A 15,673-nucleotide genomic window follows, 5' to 3' on the forward strand; every position below is an offset into this window, starting at 1 on the left:
CATTAAGAGTTGTCAATCTTATTTTACGAAGTTTTCTCTCTCGTAATGCTATACTTCAAACTAGGGCATACAAAACCTTTGCCAGACCTATCCTTGAATACTGCTCACCTGCCTGGAACCCTCACTGTATTTCAGACATCAATACAATAGAGAGGGTCCAGAGATATTTTACTAGGAGAGTACTCATATCCTCTGCTCAAAATAAAATTCCCTTTACCACCAGGCTTGAAATTTTAGGCCTGGATAACCTCGAACTACGCCGTCTACATTCCAACCTAAGCTTAGTTCATAAGATTATTTACCAAAACGTCCTACCTGTAAATGAGTACTTTAACTTCAACCGTAATAACACAAAGGCTATCAATAGATTCAAACTCAATGTAAATCGCTCTAATCTTGATTGTAGGATATATGACTTCTGCAATAGAGTAGTAAATGTCTGGAACACTCTACCTGATCTTGTTGTTAGTCTCGCTAATCCCCCATACCTTTTACCTTAAACTGTCTACCGTGGACCTTTCATGTTTCTTAAGAGGTCCGTAAAGGGGGCATGCAGAAGCACACCAGCGTGCCTACCGTCCCTGTCCTATTGCCCCCATTTATATGTACTCATTCGATATGTTTATAGCTATGTTTTGCCTATTTATATCTTTTTATTTGTGCCAATTTTTTTTTCATGTGTCCATGTCTATGTCTATACTGATACTTGTTTCCTTATATGTTGACAAATAAAATAAAATATAATAAAATAATTCATAAATAAATAAATAAATAAATAAATAAATAAATAAATAAATAAATATAGGAGGAGAGTCATCTTAGTCTACAGCAGCCAAAAATCTGAATGTCTGGAGGCATCTGTGTTGGTCTTAACTGGTGCTATCAGGCTTTTATCTCCAAACAAGAAAGTGTCACCATAGCAAAAGCATTATTGATGTGGAAGGTTGTCTTCTTCACTGGGCAATGTGGAAAGGCTGGTTATGGTACTTGGGTTACCTGCAGAAGGAGGATCATGTCATGAAGCAGCAATTATTAGTCCAAAGAACAGTGATTATTTGTATTTGGCTTTACATGGCAACTTGTGCAGTAAAAATCAAAACCTGCTCTTAGGTTTTAGGGTGGTGGAGCAGGGGTGAAATCCAGCAGGTTCTGACAGGTTCTGGAGAACTTGTAGCAGAAATTTTGAGCAGTTTGGAGAATCGACAAATGCCACCTCTGGCTGGCCCCAGAGTGGGGTGGGAATGGAGATTTTGCAGTATCCTTCCCCTGCCACGCCCACTAAGCCATGCCCACAGAACCGGTAGTAAAAAAAATTAGATTTCACCACTGTGGTGGAGGCTACACATTTGAGAGAATAATTGGATAATAATTCTGGGGATTAGAAATAGGTACCTAACTGCCATTGATGAGTAGAATGATTTCAGTCTCAAGGACTGTTGACGTAACACAGACTTTCTTGTCTATTTCAGTGCCTTGTGGTGGAAACTTAACAGAGCGAAAAGGCACCATTTTGTCCCCTGGATTCCCTGAGCCCTACTTGAACAGCCTCAACTGTGTGTGGAAAATAACTGTCCCTGAAGGAGCTGGAATACAGGTAAAGCATGGCTAGGTTGAGAAGCCAGCTCGGATTGGGAAGAAAGGACTCTTAACAAAGGCTGCTCTCTCTTTCTTTCAGCTTGTAGCCTAACCAAGAAGTCAAGATGTTGGTCTTTTAATCTGCTTTTTTTTCCCCTTGCCAGACTAGTTATTAGTAAAACGACTGTCCAGGATTTAATTCTGTATGAAAGCACTGATGTGTCAAGTGTCAAGGAGACTATTTATCTCACAGAAGACATTGTGGGCGGAGGGCTGTGTCTATGGCAGCCAGAAAGTAGGAAAGGATCTGATAGCATCTTTTCAGGCTAATAGAAATTTTGTTAGAGGGCATGAGCTACACAGCTCACTTCATCAGATGCAAAATCTGATATCGGGATTCTTCTTTGGATGGTCCGGTTAGCTCAGGTTGGAAGATGGAAAGCAAAGAACAAATTCTTTCTCTCTGACCAGGCAGTCTGTTCAGCAGCCTGTCAATTTTCAAAGCACTGACGAGCACTGCTGTACTCAGGGAGAATTGGAGGAACTCTTGGTATTCAAATTCAAAATCAAATTCAAATCTTTATTGTCACTGCACAACATATGTACAGTGAGATTGGTTGAACTCCCTCAGTGCACCCCCCCCAACACAATACAACTCATAGTGAAGACAGAAAATCCCTAACCCAATAAATCATATTAACAAAACACCCAGTCCTATTGCACCCGTGTGAACATGTTACATGTTGCACTGCCCCTGCAAGTCCATCATACTACGTAGTTATGATGTTATTTCTCATTCAGGAGTCTGACAGCCCACGGATAAAAACTGTTCTTCAGCCTATTTGTGCGGCTGGCTATGCTTCTATATCTCCTTCCCATTAACAGAAGTACCTACCCTACTGCCTCTCTTCCTAAACTAACCTGTTGTGACCCAGAGCCAAGAGCCGTTGCTGGTCTTTTAAGCCTTATGGGAGGGGCCAATCATCTCTTGGCCCTACTCCCGAGTCGTCCCTTTTGCTTTAGCTGCTCTTGCCTTCTGGCAGCTGTTCTCATACGTGCACTAGGAACAGGCTCCTCCTGTTCCTCTGCCTCTCTACTGTCAGCCTCTGGAGGTTCTGAAGTCCACACATCACTCCCCGAGGCCCTGGTCCCATCTCTGCCTCTGACGCAGAGCCCTCATCCAGGCCTTCCCCAGACTCCAGGACTGGCCCATGTTGCTCCCCAGCCTCCTCACTGTCCAACTCTGCTGCCAGCTCCGCAGGCTGCTGGCAGACTACAACATAACCAAACATGTCACTGGATAACATTCAGCTCCTTGTCCTGAAGGATTTGAGATTGCCCAATCAAGAACAGCTCAATATTTCATATCTTCCATGACAAGCATGGACCTCTCCCAGATAGATCTGATTCCATGCTCCCAACAGGGCATATGTTTAAACATCCTATCTGACAGTTGCATGCACATGGTTTTGCACTGAGCTGGTTTACTACAAGTTTTGTGCCATCTAAAAGACTTATGTCTTAGGTGAAGGATATGAAAGTATGATTATCAAATTATCAGGTATGGATGGATGGGATGGGACGGGGTGGGACGAGACAGGACAGGACAAAGATTCAGGAGAATCTTGATCATCTGAAACACTGGACAGAAAGAAGAACATTGAATTAAAACTAAAATGAATACCAAATTTTATATTTGGATAGGAAACAAAGTTAAGGCATAAGTATTGGGAAGGTGGACCATGTTGTGCAGCACAATGTAAAAAGTTCTGGGGTTGATTCCAAGTTGTATAGGCAGAGGTGAAGTTCGCTTGAATCTGATCCTCCTTGTTCTGCATTGCTCAGATCACACCTAGAATTTTTCATCATATTTTAGAAAGGCACTGGCCAGATGAAGTATCTCCAGAAGTGCACCCAAGACCATAAGCTCCTTAGAAGAAAAACCTATGGGAATGGTTAAATGTCTTGAACATGCAATTAACCTGAAAAACAAAAGATTGTGGAAAAATATAGTAGTTACTTCAAAGACAGGGCAGAATTGTTCAGAGTTGTCCCAGAAAACAAGAGAAGAAACAATAAGTTCAGTTAGAAGGAATTAGATTTTGATTGTACATCTAAAAACTTTCCTAAGGATAACAATGGTTCAAAAACGGACCGACTGCCTGGAGGAGTCATGCAGGATTGCAGGACCATATGTTGGGAATGATATACAGGTGGTCCGTGACTTAACAACCATTCATTTAGCGACTGTTTGAAGTTACAACAGTATTGCAAAAAGTGACTTTTGATTAGCCCCTGGACTTACAGCCTCCCCACAGTCATATGATCAAAATTCAGGCACTTGGCAACCATCAAGTATTTACAATAGTTGAAGCATCATAGGTTTATCTGGTCACCATTTGTGACCTTCCCAGCCAGCTTCTGACAAGCAGAGTCAATAGGGGAGGCCAAATTCACTTAATGTCAGTGTTCCAAGGAACACCCCCAACGAAATAAAGCTCTGAGGTTCCTCAAAGTTCCAATTTATTAGAGATTTCATATTGGCACATCTGGGAAAACCCGAATCTGAAAGCTTCCAGGTTTCCCCCACCCAGCTAAGAGTTCACAGCCCTGCCCCACGCCCACAAGTTCATCACATTGTCCAATCAACTCTTCACACTCCACCGGATACAATCTTCAGGCAGTCTCCATCAGATGCAGGCAAAAGTCCTTGAAGACGGAATGTTGTTATGATTAACTTTCTACCGCTCCAACAACAACCCCCTCCCAACTTTCCCAGCTAAAATATATGGCAGTTAAGAAGCAAAAAAGAAAATTGTCTTCCAAAACTGACAATGACTGTACGATTCAGTTAACAACTGCAGTGATTTCCTTAAAAAGCTTGGTTAAAAATGTCATAAAATTGGGCATGACTCACTTAACAATTGCCTTGCTTAGCAACAGACATTCTGTCTGTTCCAATTGCGGTCATAAGCAGTGGTGAAATCTAATTTTTTTTACTACCAGTTCTGTGGGCGTGGCTTGGTGGGCGTGGCAGGGGAAGGATACTGCAAAATCTCCATTCCCACCCCACTCTGGAGCCAGCCAGAGGTAGTATTTGCCCGTTCTCTGAACTACTCAAAATTTCCACTTACCGATTCTCCAGAACCTGTCAGAACCTGCTGGATTTCACCCCGGTCATAAGTCAAAGACTATAGATTTCTGCCCCAGGGAGACGGTGGGCTTGATGATCTTCAAAGTCATTTGTACCCCTTACCTTCCATCATTTTTGTTGGTGGAAGAGTGCAGTATATTGTCTTCGAGCTATTTTATTTAACTATGTGCAATAGTGCTAGTGGACATCCAGGATTGCTAAACATGAAAGTCGATGCCTGAAGAAAAACACAGAACCTTCAGAAAGGTTTGTCTGAGATAAAAGCCACAAATACTTTCATCTCTGAAAGAAATGATCTGATAGCAGAAGTTTCCCTGCTCCGTGTCCTTTAGGACTCCACATACATAATCGACTAGGTAATTAGGACAGTAAAAAAACATCATCTGGAAATCTTCAGGTTGGGAAAAGTTGTTATGGAGAAAAAAATTGGGATATATATATAATAACCCCTTTTATTAACTCTTTCCTTGCTAAGGACTACGTAGTTCAAAGACAGTAGTACTTCTAGCATCTTCTACATAAACATAAAACTTTTTCAAATGAAATATATTTAGCTCTATATAGAGAGAGGGAACTGGCCCTTTAAAACCTGTGAAAAGTTTGCTAAAGTTCTTGGACTTTAGTAGGAACAATTTGGTCTGATCCAGTGGTGAAATGTAAAATTTGTTACTACAGGTTCTGTGGGCGTGGCTTGATGGGGGGGTAATGTGACGGTGGGCGTGGCCGACTTTTTTTTTTAAACTTTTTTAAAGCATTTTTTTTTCAACCTATTCAGGCAAATAGGTTGTAAAAAAATGCTTTTAAAAGGTAAAAAAAAAAGGCTCTGACAATCACAGCTGTGCTGCGCGATCGTCAGAGCCTTTTTTTAAAAAAGCAGGAAGTAACGACACCCGGGTGGGTGGGCAAAGCCTCGCGCCGCCATCGCTACCGGTTTTCTGAACCAGTCGCTACCGGATTGCCCGATCCGATCTGAACTGGGAGCATTTCACCCCTGGTCTGATCCAACTCCAGGATACCAATTGCAATTCTTTGCAATGTATATATTATAATCCAGAGAGAGAGAATCCTGTTCTGCTTCAGTAGCCTAGCAAAAGAGAAGGAAGCAATTAGCATCATAATAGGACCGTTTTGCAGCTTCCAAATTCACAAGGCGTATCCTTTTGCGAGTGTCACAATTGATTAGCAGATCCGTTTTTTTAATTTTACTTAGTTTTGCCTTGGATTTTTTGAGACTTGTATGCCTTGTTATTGGTATTTCTCACAGCATAGCATGGAAGAGAAAAGGAAGGTGGTTTTAGCAGAACCGCTAAATGTATTGCGAAACATTTGACACTTGTGATATCAAGGCGATAATTTATTCCATTCATTTGTTAATTTCAGTGAAGAAGGAGCTACTGGGAGAACCAACCTGCTATTAATACATTTTATTTTTTGCTCTATTTACTTGAAATGTAGTATCTAAATTAGGATGTCTTTAGAAGCTAATAAATCATATGAACTGAAGCTAAAATAATGCTATTAACAAGAAGAAATATATTTCAGGAAAATGTAGTTTTTTTCCACTCTTCTTGAGAAAATATACTGTTTCTTCTCTCCATATTCTAACTTTGGAACCATGCCATGCATGCCATGATGTCATCGCAGAAATGAGATGCAACTGAAGCATCATGATGTCATTAGCATCATTAGCATGATGACATCATGGCATGTTATGTCTCCCTGAAGACAGCCATGACTTCATAAAACCTTTCTGGAAAATTCAACGAAATCTTGCATTGGTCTGCACAATCAAAGCTGCATTCTTACATCACCTTATTTACTGAATTTCTACCTTTTCATATTAAACCAAACTGAATTAATCAGCCTGGATTCATACAAGGTCTTAAACCAGGAAAAAAAAAAAAGAAAAGAAAGATCTGAAGTTAATATTTAGCTGGCTTTGTAACTGCTAGTTTTGTCACTGACTTGGTTAAACAGGTGTTGTCTGTAACTGAGCCTTGAAGAAGGATGTTTGATCTGTTTGTACAGGGATGAAGTAAGTCCTTAGATAACTGACATGCATAGTGCATGAACCATGATCCTGGTTCATGTGTTAGGACAGAGGTCTTCAAACTTGGCAGCTTTAAGACTTGTGGACTTCAACTCCCAGAATTCTCCAGCCAGCTATGGAGAGTTGAAGTCCACATGTCTTAAAGCTGCCAAGTTTGAAGACCTCTGTGCTAGGATCCCCATAGAACTGTGCAGAGATTCTGCAAACACCTGAGCTGAGTTGACAATTTAGTATGCATGACTAAGGTGTAATTGGCTGCTTGTAACTCTGTGTTGCTGTAAACATAACCAGAGTGTTTTAGTGATGGCCAACTGAGCATATAACATCTGAATTGTATTAGACTTCCATCGATTTCTGTTTTGCATTCCAGGTTAACCCTGGCAAATCAGGTGAGCTGGTAAGAAGAAAAGCATTCTTGGAAGTGGACTATAGGCTGTATCTAACCAAGGAGTTCACTTGCTAGGACTTTTTGTATGAATTATTCATTTCCCAAGCAGCAATTCTCCCTGGTAGTAAATATACACTGCAGTTCCTAAAATCTTGCACATTATTTTAGAATTACCCCCTCCGTTCTCCCTCGCCCCAAAAAAATCCTTCTGAAAAAGAAGTGAGGAATGAAAAGGAGAATAAAACCAACATTTACTTTACTTTTACTTTTACTTTACTTTTATTTGATTTGTATACCGCCCTACTCCCGAAGGACTCAGGGCGGTGAACAGCCAACAATAAAATACATACATACAAAATTTAAAAAACAGAAATAAAACCAAATTAAATAGTTTGGCTCAGACATATTAAAACCCCAATCAATTTAAAACAGATTTAAACTTTGAAAATTAAAAAATATTAAAAATATTAAAATATTAAAATTGTTTAAAAAGAGGGAGAAAGTTAGGCCAGGCCCACCTGGTGAAATAAAAAAAATCTTTAGTGCACGGCGGAAGGTGCGCAGATCCAGGATCCTCCGTATCTCCGGGGGGAGCTTGTTCCAGACAGTAGGTGCCCCCACAGAGAAGGCTCTCCCCCTGGGGGCCGCCAGTCGACATTCTTTGGCCGACAGCACCCGGAGGACCCCCTCTCTATGAGAACGTACCGGCCGGTGGGAGGCTATTGGTAGTAGCAGGCGGTCCCGCAAGTACCCAGGTCCTGAGCCATGGAGCGCTTTAAAGGTGGTAACCAAAACCTTGAAGCGCACCTGGAAGACCACCGGGAGCCAGTGCAGCTCACGCAGGAGGGGTGTTACATGGGAGCGCCATGTCGCTCCCATTATCACCCACGCGGCCTCACTCTGCGCCAGTTGGAGCCTCTGGATGCTCTTCAAGGGGAGCCCCATGTAGAGAGTGTTACAATAGTCCAGGCAGGAGGCGACGAGGGCATGAGTGACTCTGCATAAGGAGTCCCGATCCAGAAAGGGACGCAACTGGTGAATCAGGCGAACCTGATGAAAAATCATCCTGGTCACGGCCGTCAAGTACTCTTCTAAAGACAGCCGTGAATCCAGGAGGACGCCTAAGTTGTGCGCCCTCTCCGTGGGGGCCAATGATTCGCCCCCAATAGTCAGTGATGGCACCAACTGACTATATCAGGACGTCGGAAACCACAGCCACTCAGTCTTGGATGGGTTGAGCCTGAGCCTATTCCTCCCCATCCAGATCTGCACGGCCGCCAGGCACCAGGACATCACTTCAAGGGCATCGTTGGGGCGGTCTGGGGTAGAGATGTACAGCTGGGTGTCGTCAGCGTACTGGTGGTACTTCACCCCGAAACCACGGATGATCTCGCCCAGCGGCTTCACAAAAATGTTGAACAGGAGGGGTGAGAGGACCGACTTTTGCAGCACCCCACAAACAAGGTGCCTCGAGGTTGACCTCTGCCCCCCTGTCAACACAGACTGCGACCGGTCAGAGAGAAAGGAGGAGAACCACTGCAACACAGTGCCTCCCACCCCTAACTCTTCCAACCGGTGCAGCATGATACCATGGTCAATGGTATCAAAAGCCGCTGAGAGATCTAACAGGACCAGGACAGAGGAGCACCCCCTGTCCCGAGCCCTCCAGAGATTTATTTATTTTATTTATTTATTTTATTGAATTTCTATACCGCCCTACTCCCGAAGGACTCAGGGCGGTGAACAGCCACGAAATAAAACACATACATATAAAAATTTAAAATCGAATAAAATGAATTAAATAAATTTGGCTGAATTAATACCCATAATTTAAAATTCCTATATTTTAAAACACATTAAAATTTAAAATTTGCACTTAAAAGGGAGAGGATTTAGGCAAGGCCAGCTTGATGAAATAAAAGAGTCTTCAGCTCGCGGCAGAAGGTGCGCAGATCCGGGATCATCCGTATCTCTGGGGGGAGCTCGTTCCAGATCGTCGGTGCCCCCACAGAGAAGGCTCTCCCCTAGGGGCCAACAGCCAACATTGTTTGGCCGATGGCACCTGGAGGAGCCCCTCTCTGTGGGAGCGTACTGGTCGGTGGGAGGCTATTGATTGTAGTAGGCGGTCCCGTAAATAACCAGGTCCTAAGCCATGGAGCGCTTTAAAGGTGGTAACCAGAACCTTGAAGCGCACCCGGAAGACCACCGGGAGCCAGTGCAGCTCGCGCAGGAGAGGTGTTACATGGGAGCTCCACACCGCTCCCATAACCACCCGCGCGGCCACACTCTGCGCCAGTTGGAGCCTCTGAGTGCACTTCAAGGGGAGCCCCATGTAGAGAGCGTTACAATAGTCCAGACGAGAGGTGACGAGGGCATGAGTGACTGTGCATAGCGAGTCCCGATCTAGAAAGGTATGCAACTGGCGAATCAGGCGAACCTGATGAAAAATCCTCCCGGTCACAGCCGTCAAGTGCTCTTCTAAAGACAGCCATGAATCCAGGAGGACGCCCAAGTTACGAGCCCTTTCCGTGGCGGCCAATGATTCGCCCCCAATAGCCAGCGATGGCGCCAGCTGACTATATCGGGATGTCGGAAACCACAGCCACTCGGTCTTGGATGGGTTGAGCCTGAGCCCGTTTCTCCCCATCCAGATCCGTACGGCCTCCAGGCACTGGGACATCACTTCAAGGGCATCGTTGGGGTGGTCCGGGGTGGAGATGTACAGCTGGGTGTCGTCAGCGTACTGATGGTACTTCACCCCGAAACCACGGATGATCTCGCCCAGCGGCTTTACATAAATGTTGAACAAAAGGGGCGAGAGAACCGATCCCTGCGGCACCCCACATATAAAGAAAGACTGGCCCTCCAACTACTCTTCAGAAAGACTGGCCCTCCAACTACTCTCTAGGCATCTTTTCCAGTGCTTCAACTCCCTCAGCTCCTCGGAGAACCAAGGAGCCTATTGAGATCGGCTCCGGGTCAGAAGCCGCAAAGGCACAACCCGATCCAGAGCTCCAGCGGCCGCCCTATCCCAGGCAGCCACTAGGTCTCCAGTCGAGGCGTGTGCCAGAGCCTCAGGAAATGGCCCAAGCTCCATCTGGAATGTATCAGGTTCCATTAGGCGCCTGGAGCGGAACCATCTAATAGAACATTTATGTTCTATTATACAGAAATAAATAAAAGAAAAGTAAGAAATAAGGGACATGGGGGCTCAGTGGCTAAGATGCTGAGCTTGTCGATCAAAAGGTCAGCAGTTCAGCAGTTTGAATCCCTAGTGCCGCATAATGGGGTGAGCTCCCATTAACTTGTCCCAGCTTCTGCCAATCTAGCAGTTTGAAAGCATGTAAAAATGCAAGTAGAAAAATAGGAACCACCTTTGGTGGGAAGGGAACAGCATTCTGTGCGTCTTTGGCGTTTAGTCATGCCGGCCACATGACCATGGAGACGTCTTCGGACAGCGCTGGCTCTTCGGCTTTGAAACGGAGATGAGCACTGCCCCCTAGAGTCGGGAACGACTAGCACATATGTGCGAGGGGAACCTTTACCTTTATACAGAAATCATTACAAGTTGGATAATTATTTCTTTTCTATTTTTCTTTTTTCCGCTCTTGCACTTTTGCCCTTCTTTTTTCTTTCTTTTTTTTCTTTTTTTTCTTTTTCTTACTTTATATTAGTTTTTAATCTTCCTTTTAAAAAAAAAACTTAGCTATATAAACCCATTAATATATTATCAAACAAGTTGGATAATTATGTAGATGCCAGAGCAATTTGTAAAGGCTCTGTGGGGGTTATTAGCATTTTGTTGAGATGAACTCTATAAAGGCTTTTGTGTTTCATTTATGTTTTGATTTAAAGTTTTCACAAAATGGCTTTAGGACAAATTAAGGAGGAAAACAACTGAAAATGTCAGAAAGAGTTATTTATGGCCACCCTGCCAAATACACCACTTTTTTTTTCTATTGCCTTCAGTGAAAAACAAAGTTTGCATTTCCATGGGATAAACTTCTCCAAAATGCCATCCTGGCTAAAGGGTAGATATCATAATTAAGTGGAAAATATTTTATGTGGCATGCCATTTTACTAAAAAAAAATCCCCATTGCAAGAATAAAGTGTGTATCAAGGATTAAGGATTTCACCTCTTAGTCTGGCCTGTCTAAAACAGAATTCCCTAACCAGATTTCTCTGGGGAAAACATTTCCCAGCTAGCATAACTGACAGATTTCAGAGATTTGGGTTGTGCTGTGAGATTGGTTAGCCTCTGCATTATAATTCTGAGGACCTTATCCACCAGACTTAAGCCATATGTGATGGCAGGGAGATTTCAGATGCATTCAAGGGCAGGATCTCAGTTGCCATGGGGTTAATCATGAAACTTGAAACCCCATGTTAATTAAAACTGCGTCAAAGAAGAGGCCTCAAAATATTCTTCAATGCATTTCAAAGCCCTTCACTATAAAGATTTCTACACTGATAAATTAAGTGTGAAAAGAATTTGATATACAAAGTTTGTGAATCTACCATAAAAAATTAAATTACATTTGGTTTACTGATTACATATTGAATGGTACTGTTAGTACTGGTAACCTTTAATTCTGAATGGTACTACCAACAGTAGTAATGTCAATAGTAATTGTTACTATCATCATCAATATTTTTTTTCTCCTCTGGCCTTTTCTCTGTTCCCAGATCCAAGTGATCAGTTTTGTCACAGAACAGAACTGGGACTCCCTAGAAGTCTTTGATGGAGGGGACAATACAGCCACCATGTTGGGCAGCTTCTCAGGTAAGATCTGAAGCTACCATAGAAGGGGCTGTGACTGCTTACCTATCAGGTATTTATGTTCAATAAATAATTATTGTAAGCTGCCCAGAGTCACATAAATGAGATGGGCAGCTATGTAAGTCAAATCCAAATCAATCAATATTGAGGGCAGGGTGTTTAGGATTGAAACCAGAGTTGACTTCAAAAGTGGTTTTTTCAAGAGAAAGAAACCAATATCCAGAGCTGTAGGAGACGAGCAGGCAGAGCTGGGGGCAGAATTAAACATGTCATCAGCTTAGAGTCCTTGCATGGCCACAAACGGTTGAAGTCCAGCCCCTTTTGAATTCCGTTGACCTCTATCTGGCACTGATTCAGATTTGAACGTTATTTGACTAGATTTTTGTCCATAGACTTGAGCAATAAATCTTTCTGAATTGCAGCTTAATACATATTCCTGATCATTGTGCCCAACAGAGCAAGGTAATGGTAGAAAACCAATCCTTGCACTGCCACTGCTGTTCTTCAGTTGAGCATCTAAAATCAGTTCTTTCATCAACTTGAAAGAAGATCACAGGGGATCACAGGGAAGTCTGGGATGGACAAACTGGATGCCCCTGCCTCCCACTCACCCTCATTTCCCAAAATTCACAAAGTCATAAAACCTTCAGATGACAAAATGGAAATTGTATTAATGCATGAAATGTCAATATTTACACACACCCATTTAATTAGATATTTGTCTTCATGCCACATGAGCCATAACATGCAGGCGTGGGTTTAAAATTTTTTAGCAAGGGGTTTTCTGCCCGGTTGCTGGGTAGGCATGGCCATGGTAGGTGTGGCCTAGTCGGCTTCCTGCACCATGGCTGGGGGAGCATTTTTGCCCTCCCTGGGCTCCAGAGGCTTTCCTCGAGCCTCCTCAAGGGCGAGAATGGCCTTCCCAGGCTCCAGAGGCCTTCTGGAGGCTGGAAACGGGCCTGAATGTCTGATAGGCCCGTTTTTCGCCCTCCCCAAGCCTCCACACATGCCCTGCACTTACCTGCATCCAAAACAGGCCACGTGGAGACTCCTGGGAGGGGTGGGTAGGGTGGGGTGGGCAGGGCCAGCCAGGAGTGGGATTTGGGGGTTCTCTGAACTGCACAGAATCTTAGCTAGATGTTTACCACATCTAGCCCACCCCTGATAACATGTCTAAATTCTTGGATGAGATTATTGTGAGATAGGAAGAGAGAGGGAGGGAAGGAGGAAGGGAGGGAGAATATATAGTATTAGTGTAATTTAGCTTCAGACAACTAGCCACAAATATTGGGTGTTGGGGTGCTGTTTGTCTCATTACAGCCATGTTAGTCACAAATATGACAGTGGCAGAGTATAAACACCAGTGTCATGCTGTTCCTAGCATTTCTTTGCATAGATCTAATTCCTTGCTTGGCTTGCAAGAAATTGTGAAGCAGGAAGTATTGAATAAAAGAGGATTCCTGCAGGATGAAGGAGGGCCTTGCTAGTATGTGGGAACAAGAAAGGTAGAAACTGCTAGGTAGCAGGGAACAAAAGAGTGACTAACCATAACAAATACTGCTCCATAAGGGAAGCTGCTAGCAAAACACATGACTACAATGTGGTATAAGAAGAGGCAAGTAACATATCTGAAAAGTGTAAGTGGTATATAAAAGAAGACATGGTGTATTAGGTGCAAGGAACCAGGAATGACACAGTGAGTTACTCAGACTGGTTTTCTATTGTTACCTTCCTCTGTCAAGACACAAAAAATCAGGACCATACATTAAGCTGCAATTCAGAAAGATTTATTGCTCAAGCCTATGCACCAGAGGTGAAATGCTACCGGTTCGACTGAACCGATAGCGATGGCAGTAGGTGGTTCGGAGAACTGGTAGCAACGGCAATGTGGGACTCTGCCCACCCGCCCAGTCATCATTACTTCCTGGTTTTAACCTGTCTTTTTACCCACTGCACATGCGCAGAAGGGTTTGTGCATGCACAGAGGGTCCGTGCATGCATGTGATGTGTGCGTGAGAGCGGAGCAAGCGTCCGCATGCAGCGCTTGCACTTCCGAACCGGTAGGGAAGGTAAGTAGATTTCACCCCTGCTATGCACTAGAATTTAGTTTCTTTATTATTCCGTGCCTATAGACAGGGTTCTTGCCAGACTAAAGCACTATCAAACATATCATATGAATGATCAGGGAGGGTTCCTTCTGGGCCTCTTTCTGCATACTAGGGATTCAAGGCTGATTTGCCTTTTAGCTCCTTGGGAAAGAACTCCTCCTACCTGAGACTCAGTGTCAGATTCCACCAGGTGGTACTTTCTTCTGCTTCCCAGTCATTTTTACTTGCACGGATCGACAAAGCTTTCAATTATATGAATTGTTCATACTTTTAAAATTCATCGAGAGCAGGGCTGTCAAACTCCAGCCTGTGGGCCGGATGCGTCGCACACTGGCCATGCCCACGCCTGGTTTAGCTAAGGGGGGAAAAAAGTCCCGATATGTCTTGTGACGCCACCGTGATGATGTGAGTTTGACAGTCCTGATCTCGAGCAATGTATCTCAACCTGGGCAACCTGAAGATGTCTGAACTTCACTCCCAGAATTTCCCGGCCAGCATGTTAAGATTGGCATGAACAGGATCCTCTCCTAGCATGTCAGGGTTCCAAGGAACACCCCCAGCGTAATAAAACTCCGAGGCCTGAGGTTTCTCAAAGTTCCGATTTATTAGAGATGTCATGTTGGCACATCTGGGAAAACCCGAATCTGAAAGCTTCCAGGTTTTCTCCACCCAGCTAACAGTTCACAGCCCTGCCCCACATTCACAAGTTCATCAGATAGTCTAATCAATTATTCACATTCAACTGGATACAATTTTCAGACAGTCTCCATCAGACGCAGGCAAAAGTCCTTGAATACGGAATGTTGTTATGACTAACTTTCTACTGCTCCAACAAATTTCCCCCCTCCCAATTTCCCAGGCTAAAATATGTGGCAGTTAGGAAGCAAAAAGGAAAACTTTCTTCCAAAACTGACAGCACTCTAAAACATTCCCTCTGAGTGATTGCCTCCTCTTGTCTCTCTCTCTCTCTCTCCCCTCCCACTTCCATTAGGTACCACTGTCCCTGCCTTGCTCAACAGTACCTCTAACCAGCTGTATTTGCACTTCTACTCTGATATCAGTGTCTCTGCTGCTGGATTTCACCTGGAGTACAAAAGTAAGCTCATTTCAGTGCAGTGCTGATTGTTTAGATTGTGTGTGCTGAGTTGCAGTCATTATGGAAATGGAAGGTGTGCCGTGTCCCACGTCTGATGGATCCCAGATTTAATAAATCCAAGCAACTGGAAGAAAGGGATGGGATATGTAATCAGGGACTGGTAAATTCTCAGAGAAGTGCCTTGGGTGGACTTTAGAACAGTTTGGATTTAAACCTACTAACTACAGAACCTAGAAATTAATCCAAAAAGTGTTACTATTGGAGGAGGCCATTAAGCCCAAATCCCAGATTAGTGCAGGAATCCAACTTCCCAAATCCAGTGTCCCAGTGGTCAGTTGCCCCTGGTTCGCACCGGTTCTATAGAACCGGTAGTAAAACTGGTGGGAGACTCTGCCCACCGACCCCGACGTCATCAGAACACTTCTGCACATGCGTGCGCGGCCCTGTTGCAAACTGGTAGTAAAGATAAGTAGAACCCACCCCTGCAGTGTCCCAAATAAATGACTCTCTAACTTCAAGTT

General features: G+C 43.8%; 1 protein-coding gene across 1 annotated transcript in view; it reads left to right on the forward strand.

Annotated features, from left to right (window-relative positions):
• The window catches only part of CSMD2 (CUB and Sushi multiple domains 2), an 819,526-nt gene that overhangs the window by 675,666 nt on the left and 128,187 nt on the right, over window positions 1-15,673 (forward strand). Inside the window, exons 35-37 of the mRNA XM_070950069.1 lie at window positions 1,470-1,594; window positions 11,855-11,951; window positions 15,048-15,152. Of these exons, the coding sequence (XP_070806170.1) occupies window positions 1,470-1,594; window positions 11,855-11,951; window positions 15,048-15,152 (327 nt within the window). The remainder of the gene's footprint in view (window positions 1-1,469; window positions 1,595-11,854; window positions 11,952-15,047; window positions 15,153-15,673) is intronic.

This window comes from Pituophis catenifer, unplaced genomic scaffold, assembly GCF_029215685.1.
Source record: "Pituophis catenifer annectens isolate HBS135680 unplaced genomic scaffold, rPitCat1.0.hap2 SCAF_9, whole genome shotgun sequence".
Classification (NCBI taxonomy): Eukaryota; Metazoa; Chordata; class Lepidosauria; order Squamata; family Colubridae; genus Pituophis; species Pituophis catenifer.